At 41.0% G+C, this 9,676-nt stretch overlaps 1 protein-coding gene across 1 annotated transcript in view; it reads right to left on the minus strand.

The window, feature by feature from the left end:
- Positions 1 to 9,676, minus strand: part of PREP (prolyl endopeptidase) — a gene marked incomplete at both ends in the record, with an annotated part of 29,057 nt that overhangs the window by 17,251 nt on the left and 2,130 nt on the right. The window contains one exon of the mRNA XM_009869201.1: positions 3,969 to 4,102. Coding sequence (XP_009867503.1) covers positions 3,969 to 4,102 — 134 coding nt within the window. The remainder of the gene's footprint in view (positions 1 to 3,968; positions 4,103 to 9,676) is intronic.

Consider the following 9,676-nt stretch of genomic DNA (forward strand, 5'->3'; position numbering starts at 1 on the left):
GTGGACAGGCTCCTTCCCAGCCACCAGCCATTGAAGGTGGCGGCTTAGCCGCCCCAATCTCTCAGCTTTATACTGAATATGATATATGTGGAATGGAATACTTCATTGCTCAGGTTTGGGTCACCTGTCCTATCTGTTCCTCCCCAGAAGTCTGATCTTTTTATTTCCTTGCAACCCTTTTACTTCTCAGCACTCCAACACGGTACACAAGATTTAGAAGTAACCTTGGTTGCTATTTGAACAAGTATAAGCAAGAGCCTTTCTGCACACTCATAGACAAGAAAAAGGGAAATATAACCTGCACTTTTAATAAGAGAAGAAAGGAAGACCCAGGCAACTACAGGTCAGTCAGTCTCATCTCTGTGCCCAGCAAGATCATGGTGAGGATTCTCCTGGAAACTATGCTAGGTCACATGGAGATGTGATCAAGTGCACTCTCAGCAAGTCTGCCGATGACACCAAGCTGTGTGGTGCAGCTGACACGCCAGAGGGAAGGGATGTTATCCAGAGGGATCTGGACAGGCCTCAGGTGACCCATGCAAACCTCAGGAATTTCAACAAGGCCAAGAGCAAGGTCCTGCATCTGGGTCAGGGCAACTCCAAACACAAATCCAGGCTGGGCAACAAGTGGACTGAGAGCAGTCATGCAGAGAAGGACTTGGGGGTGTTGATAGATGAAAAACTGAATATGAGCCAGCAATGCCTGCTCGCAGCCCTGGAAGCAAATTGCATCCTGTACTGCATCAAAAAGAGTGTGAGCATCAGGTCAAGAGAAGTGTTTCTCCCTCTCTACTCTGCTCTCACGAGACCTCACCTGCAGTACTGCATTCAACTCTGGGGATCCCAGAACGAGAAAGACATGGACCTGTTGAGAGCTGGTCCAGGAAGGTCACAAAGATGATCGGGGGGCCGGAGCATCTCCCCTGTGAGTACAGGCTGAGAAAGCTGGGGTTGTTCAGCCTTGGAGAAGAGGAGGCTCCAAGGGAGGCTTTATAGTGCCCTTCCAGTACTTAAAGGGGGCCTACAGGAAAGATGGGGAGGGACGATTTTAAATCATTACCCCCTCCCTAGAAGTGTTCAAAGCCAGGCTGGATGGGACTTTGAGCAACCTGAACCAGTGGGGGATGTCCCTGCCCATGGCTGGGGCTTGGAACTAGATGATCTTTAAGGTCTCTTCTAACCCAAGCCATTCTATGAATCCATATCAATCCTTGGTAGTAACTATAAGCATCACACATGATCACTCCTAGTAGCAGACACCGTCTGCAGAACTATGCTGCTAACTTCAGAAAGTGCAGTCTCTTGGAAGACACTGAGCTGAAAAGTAAAATCACTGAACAGAATTGGTTCCGTTTAGCTCAAACCAGGACAGATGCATTTAAAACATTTTTAAAAAAATAAAAGCTGCATTTGCCACACTGCATTTCAAATGATACTATGTATACTGTAAACACTGTGTAACTGTCTATGTTAAATAGCTCTGGCAGCCTTAGCACTTCTCTATTACAAGTACTGGCAGACATTCCTATCCCCCATGTTCTAAGCTTTTTCATTTACATAACTGCTTTCAACCTCTATCGGGTGGCAAACAGATGTTCAAATGAAACAGAACTGAAATTGTTTCATCTGCATTTCCCAATATTATGTGTTTTGAAAAATCTGTAGAAACAGAACTAAAGAATTCTCTGCAGTGTCTTCAAATACTACAGAGCTCAATTAATAATTGTATCCTACGTAATTCATAGGTACCACACTCCTCTTCCTTCATAGGACTTGAGTTTTACTACACAAACTCGTAACTTAACAAATAGCAGCAGTTATCAATAGCAGCAGTTATCAATAGCAGCTTCACTTGGGTGAACAGGGGAATTTATGGGGTAATGCTCAAAGCAAAACTTAAGTTCCCTAAGACTGTCCAGTACCTGGATACAAGCACAGGAACTTGGTTAACCCAGAAGGGGAAACTGTACTCACAAAGGCCTCATTAACAATCTGAACTAGTAACATATTCAAATACTAACAATAATGCTCAGTGAGTGACAAAATTGAAAAATTCCAAGGAAGAGAAGACAGACACGTAATTTTCCATTTGACCAGCATTTTCTAGCCAATCTCGTCTCTGCAACACTGAGCAAAAGCTGGGAAGCAAAGGTCAAACAATTCGACAGACATGGCACCTCCTTTCTGGGCCCTCTTCCTTTCTGCAGATGCTACAGAACAGCTTTTCAGACACCGTCCCTTAGCAGCTATTGTTCAGCAGAAAACTAGCGTAATTAAATTTAAGAACTTTTAAGTATCATGGGAAGTTCAGATAGTTCTTCAAATAGAATAGGTCCTCCCCTTGCCCTTTACTAAGTGTTATTTAACTTGGTAGAGCCCTCTTGATCTCTTCAAAATACCATAATGTATGGGGTTTTTGGTACAATTTTTAAAGCATTGTGATTTAAGTTCAGCTCACGCCAGGTAACAGAGTAACACTCAGAAAAACTGAAGAGACATCTATTAAAATAGAAGTGTTAAAGCACATTAAGCACCTGGCATAAATGTTCCTGGAAGACAGGACGCTGCAAATTAAGACTTTTTATCTCTAGTGGAGCTTATATTCATGACTGCCGTGAGGACTTGTGCAGCATCAAGCCTTACCAGCATTGCAGGTAACCATAACCAGGCATGTTTGCACTGCATTGGGAGAATGGGTCAGAGAATCCAGAGCAATTGCTGACCAAGCCTGCTCCAGAACCAGATTCAGCTTAGCTATATCTGCATGAGCATGACATACAAACTAATAAGCTTTGCCCAACTCAGTAAGACTTACTTGCCTGGATGCAGCACTGTCCTAAACAGTGCCACGACTTCTGGGCTTAAACCTCACACCTCTATACACTGACACGCTGTGCCACATCAGTGACAACTTAAATGAACATCAGCTCGGGTTCACACCCCACATCATACTTTTACAAAAACACAAAGGCTTTCCCTCCCTTAGTAACAAGTATTCACATCCTCCTCACAGCACAGGACAGGTAACTGAAGCATAGAAGATCTCCTTCAATATCTGCACAGAAACTTTAAGGCAATGAGACATCTTCCACCCTTTCCTGTGGATAACAGTGAAAATATATCTGGCATGTCTGGGGTGCCCACTCGATAAAGATCAAACAAACTGAAAATACCAAAAAAAGACTATCTGTGTTTCCCATGATTAAAAATGGCTGGTTGCTTGCACTACATCTTTTTCAACTGCTGGAACAATCTTGAGATGTTACTAAGTTAACCAGCAGTTTCATCCCTTTACTCCCTTTCTCTAATAGATTGTTAGTGTTTCTGAAACAGGTCACATAAAACTGAGGAGAAGCTGCAGTGTCCAGACAACAGAAGCACCATGTCTTTACCTACCCACTGAATTAAAACAGGAATTCAAGTAGGATGGGAATGGGAATATAGCAGGATTTCTTTATTTCATAGAAGACAGATCTGTTTGTAATCCCATTGCTTTTCCTTGGCTATGACTAAACAAAAATCCTACCAGCTGTTTCAAAGTACAACCCCCATAGAAGCAGTATTCTAGTAAATATTTAGAACAACATGCGCATGGTAGGACTTGGGGCTATTTTGACCATAAGGTGCTTTTAACTATACTGACAATGACCAGCACTGAATGAACTCCTCAGAGTTTTACTTTTACAATAGCTCTTCTACAAAGTTTTCCGAGTTTTGATAAACTCACAATTCTTCCTATAAAAACAAAGAATGACAAAAGAGCAAGAAGATAACGTAACTCGGAACTAGAGACAGTCAAGCACCTTGTGCTCTGCATCATGCAATCATATATGGTAACACTGACTTTTCCTACTTCCCAACTATAAAGGAAGAAATATAAATGTAATTCATAATTTGTTTTCCTAACTAGTAGTTGCTTTTGACTTGCTTCACACTCATGACCACCTACAAAGACATTCCTTACATACCTTTTTCCTTTCTTGAAGTGGCAGCTGTATTTAGGATAATCGTAGAGTTCAGTCATTCGTTCTTTGAACAGTCCTCTGACAGGACACTGCTCGAGAAAGGGTACTGTAAGCTTGTTCTGAGCCTCCACAAATGCCTGAAAGAAAACAAGCCCCCCAAGAGACATGAACTCAAGCAGAAATGTGTATTTTCTACAGGAAACACTATTTTCTGAAACAATGCATCACAGACATCTTTCCTTCATACAGGTTGTTTAGTGTCATACCAGAAGAATTTTACAAATATGCATTATGCCAGTATACTGCAATATTAAAGATGATCTTATATCTTGCATAATATCTATCTAGGACACACACAGAGGTAACCAGTTGTGTGGCCAAAGATAAGCTCAATTACTGCACAAAACAAACCTCATGCTTTTAAAAACTCTCCTATTTGCCCAAATGACACAGAAAAGCTAACTTATAGTACATACCTAGCAAAAACTATCTTCCCTTACTTCACCACATACGCTGTACTCCAGTACTCTATGATCAATAAATTTGGGAATAGATAAAGAACAGAGTCCCTTTTGCCCACAGATAGCACTATCATTTCAGAAGGTGTGAAGAGCTGGAAGCTGACAAAAAAGTTTTTATGTTAATAGGATGAAGAGATGGTGCATACAGGATTAGCCCCAGTCAGTATTTTCTGGAAAGGCCAAAGTACTGTCTATGGCTCAGTTCTAAATTACAAAAGGCAAGAACACCTAATGGTCGAGAACTCTGACAGGTCTGGTTTCTTTAAAACACTCCACGTCCCAGTTACACACCCTTACAGTGACCAAGCCCATTACTGCTCCAGCGGTTTGTCAGAGGTCGCCACTCCCGTGGCACACATGGCAAAAATGATGTTCTGTTGGTGTTCCACCATCTCTACTTACAGAATAGTACATTTAACATCAAATTAATACCTAAGTATCTTAAAGTGAACCACAGCTGCTAATAATCAGACATGCAGGCTTTTCTGTTTCTAACATGAAGCAGGAAGGACAGGAGAGTGTGCATGGCTGTAATTCAGAGTCAGATGTCACAACAACAGCTCAGCATCACTCTCGGAACCCAGCCTCTCACCTCCAGCCCCAAACCCCGTCCACTCATCTGTTTACACAGGTCTCTTTCCCAATTGCTTTGAAAGAGGTTATTGTTTCTACTTGTCCTGAATCTGTTGAGAATAAAGTAAATTAATCCTTGATAACATCTGAGCTACACTCCACTGCAGGGCATGACCCACAGGAACAACAAGGCTACAAACCATATTCTCCACAACTGGTGTGTCACAGCTCTTTGGAAGAGCCAGCTGCTGTACAGAGTACCTGCTACACATTTACCCACTGTTAGCAACGTTCACTCATTTAATAATTCCTCAAGTGAAATAGAGGGAAGAATAGAACATAAAACTCTTCCAGTAGCATTTTACAGACATTTCACATGGTAAGAAGCGAGTACATGGGACAAGTAGAGAGACACTGTCTCATTCACCTCGCTACCACAGCAGAGCATAGCCAATAGCTGCATTACACGCCAAGCTGTGTTTTCAGAGACTTGTCAGGCCAAAAGGTAAAGGAGAAAGCACATTAATTAAGGTCAGTCTCCACTCCAGAGGTATTTGTTCTAACAACGCATACAGAAACTGATAAGCTTTAAACATGCATGGGCAGAATTAGTAATGCCCTGACAGCACTTGACTAAGTGCTGAAACGTATTAGTTTAAGAACACATGGGCTGGTCACACACAAGTCACTCAGGGATGACACAAGAAAGGAAGCACCACAGTATTGAAAAGGAACAGATAAAGAAGGCTAAGAATGGTGACTTCTGGACCTTTACTCAGAATTAGGCTCTTATGTATCAGTCAGGAAACAATCACCTGAGAAAAAGGAAAGAGGCGAATGCATCACGAAGGGAAAGTAAATTTTTGCTTCTGTTCTCTCTTTGAGGATCATACTGCTTAGACAGCTTTAGCACCCAGCATAGCAGCACAGCACATCCCAGTGGTAAGTCAATACAGCACGCAGTCTCCACACTCTGCTGCTATAACCATCCTACACTTGTCAGATCACGAAAGAATTTAATCAAACCTACCCAGAAAATTATGCATATCTGAATGTTTTCTCTAAATGGAAACACATGCATTTAAAAGATCACATGCTCAAAAATCTAGACAGTGCATCCTACAAACTAACTACTCAAAGTGCTGTGACATTTTCAGAGAAAAGATGTCTTATAAAAACATATATAAAACCATCCACTGTACTGGATAGGTAAAAGCATTTTTCAGTTGCATTTAGTGGACAGAAACTGGCACACATCTTTGTTTTATTTATCAATAACATGACCAAAATGGTAATATTGCTCCAAGAATATACTGGAACTATGTGTTACTCACTTAACTGCAAAGTCACATCTTATTCCATCCGCTTTCATTACTGGCGGTCAAAAAGAAGACAAAAACTTTTCTTTACAAGCATTCGTTGCACAAAAGCAGGCTTACATACTACTGCAGTCACATCTGAATGACCAGTAATTTTGCTTTTACAGGAACTTGATGTATTTTTCCCATTTCTACTTAGTATGCGCTGAAGATTCCAAGACTATTTGTAAAAGAGAATGGTGCTGCTGCCTGAAAAAGGAGGTAACAATCACAGGTTTTTGTAACAGTTTCACTAAGAATCCAGTCAAATTTGGAAACTCTGTTCTTACGCTTCTGAGCACAAAGTTGCACTCATGTTCCATAAGCATACATAATTGAAACTTTACTCTGAATAAAGTACAGGAACAGATGTCAGCAGAAACTCTAACAGTAAACTCCATCCACCACATCGAGGTGAACAGATGCCACCCAGACTATAGGGCTAACAGTAACTCTGTATATCTTCATGAGCCTACAGAGAAAGATTCTCATTTTGCATGTAGAAATTTGCACCTGACATTCTATCATAAGCCTTGAACCAGGAGAAAATTTGCTAGCAGAAAAAAAGTACAGAGTAAGAGCCCAAGCAAGGCATATGCTTATCGGTATCTCAGAAAATAAGGTAATTCAAAAAGTAAAATCATTTCTGAAGCGCTACACTAAGAGTAGAGATGTTTTACTGGAGGCTGAAGTGTTTGGGCAACACTTGAGCAGGCCAACTGTTACTTGAAAAGAAAGTGCAACTAAATTTAATCTCAAAAACACACACTACAAAAATTTTTAACCATGCTTTGCTACAACCTACCAGCTTTCTATATGTCACTAAGTTATTCTCTCAGGATAATGATTTCCATTCACAGTATATTTTCTGAGGAGAAGCCTTAGGATAGAAATTGGTTGAACATTACCAGTTTTTGTTATTAAACTGTGAAGTATTCACAGTTTAGTAGTTACCACCAAAATCTTCATACACACCTTCTCAGCAAAAGGTAGTTCACTGCAGCCCCTACAAGAGGGCACATACCTTTTTTAAGCACTACAAAATAAGACTTCTGGTGGCTTGCCTCTTAGCATTTATTTTAGTATTTAGCAAAGAAAAATTCAAGGTGCAGTTGGAAATTTACCAAAACATGAATGAAACACTGGTCCATTATAACTACAAATCCACATAATTGTAGTTCTGAGAGTTCCAACTCTAGTATTAATCCAAACATACACCACAACTCGACTGTGCATACTATGTGATCACTGCTCTTTGATCCCAGACATCCCTCATGTCTGAAACAAGCTATGCATTACTGCCTACTCGGTCAGTGAGGTGAGGTACAGTATCTGACTGACATACCTACAGTAGCAGAAGACTTCGCTGTAGTCTAACAAAAAGGGTTATTTTTTCCCTCAAAGTGTAAAAACAAACCAAGAAGTTGAAAAGTCCAACCAAGCCAAGCCCAAGACAAAAGTAAAAGTGCGGTTTTACAGTTGTGGTTTATGTCATGACCAGAGGTGTTTTACCAGTGTAGCACAAGATTTCAACTGTGCTGGGGATGCTCCCTTCATCCGTTTCAAAGGTGAACAGTCACACAGTAGCAGAGCATGAACCCACATCCTACACCTCCTCTCTCCAAAGCGAGATGGGAACCTCACCATCTGACCAGAGGCTCAGGTTTTATTTACTGATCTGGAGAAGGGAGTTTTGTTTGCTTATAGCTGTGCACAACTACTCCAATCAAGTCCACACAAGTGGAAAAAAATGATGGAGTAAAGCACATGAACATGGAAGCACTTCTTAAACAACGTATTTTACACAAGAGACTGAGGATGTGGCTTGATGATTGGCTTAAACAGCTCCAAGGCCATACCTCTGACAGGAAACAGTTCTGCTTAGCCACCTCCAGATTTATACATACGTATATACACTGCATGTGGAAAAATATGTATATGGAAAAAGATCATCTTGGTGACCTGGCTGAAAAATTTTTAGACCTATTTGACCTTCACCTAATTAAAAGTAGGCTGTGGGCTGCTAGAAAAAGGAAAGATCCCTTCCTTGAACCACCTTAGATCCACCTACCACGTGGCCTTGGGGTGACCTAGATTTAGCATGTGTGCCAATACAAAACTAATCCATCAAAGGCTTCCCTCCCAGAATACCACCCTGTGATGGCGATACCCATGCAAGGGAGGGACAGAAGCATTCAGGTCAGTGCAAGAAGGGGAGGGAGGGAGGAACCACACACTCACTTGACCTAATGGAAACCTGCAAACTAGAGTGGATCAGGCACTCTACGCTCACTGCAAAAACATCTAACTAAGACAATTAGGGAAAAAAAAAAATAAAAATCTCACCCTTCTGTGTTCACTTACAGGTAAGCTGCTAACAGAGCCCACAAGATCATTTGGACTAGTCACAGGAAAAATTAGCATAACTCTTAATACTCATAGCTGTCGTGGGTAATTTCTTTTAGACCTAGTCCTGTTAACCACACAGTGTACAACAGGTGAAATTACCATGAAAATTCCAGAATTAAAACCAATCTCACTTGCCTGTGCTGCTTTCTCTGTGCTTCAAGAAACAGCAAAGTTGATGTTTCACTGACTCATATCAACACAGTGAGGCCTATCTGTTCTCTGTGGCCATATCAATGCTTGACATGACTGTTTCTGCTAAGTCTAGGAATGCCAGCATATTTGCCTATCTATTTGACAGCACACACCTAGTAATTTTCACTGTTTGTGTGATAAAAGATTCCTAACAATAAATTAATGATGTTCAGTCTTCACTCACAACGAGAATCTCACTGTTACACATACCCAAATCGAGTAAGTATGTTGTAAACAGTAATTGAAAAGCGGCTTCTTTACAAACAAGCATGGATGCCCAGGCAATTCCTCTTCTAGTTCTGTACTTAATATGTAGAAAAATAAAGGCAGCCTATTGTTGGAGGTGTACACAGGATGTTTTTATTCTTCCCCAAAACAAATGGAGGTTTGGGATATTAAGGAATACATAAAGAGAGTGAGAATCTTGGAGGAAGAGTGATAAGGACACGGGTCTCAAGGTCAGTGACCTGAAGGCTTGAAAATTCTACAAAGCACACTCCAAATTTTCTCTGAAGCCTGCATAGTCATTCAGTTGCCTCTACAGCTGTGTCTAGTTATTCTTTGATTTGGTGGATGCAGAACAGTTTGCAAGACCTCTGCAGAATAACCATCTCTAGAACCTGGAGACAAAACTATTATGAAAAGTCATCAGGAAAGA

The sequence above is a fragment of the Apaloderma vittatum genome, unplaced genomic scaffold, assembly GCF_000703405.1.
Source record: "Apaloderma vittatum isolate BGI_N311 unplaced genomic scaffold, ASM70340v1 scaffold12405, whole genome shotgun sequence".
NCBI lineage: Eukaryota > Metazoa > Chordata > Aves > Trogoniformes > Trogonidae > Apaloderma > Apaloderma vittatum.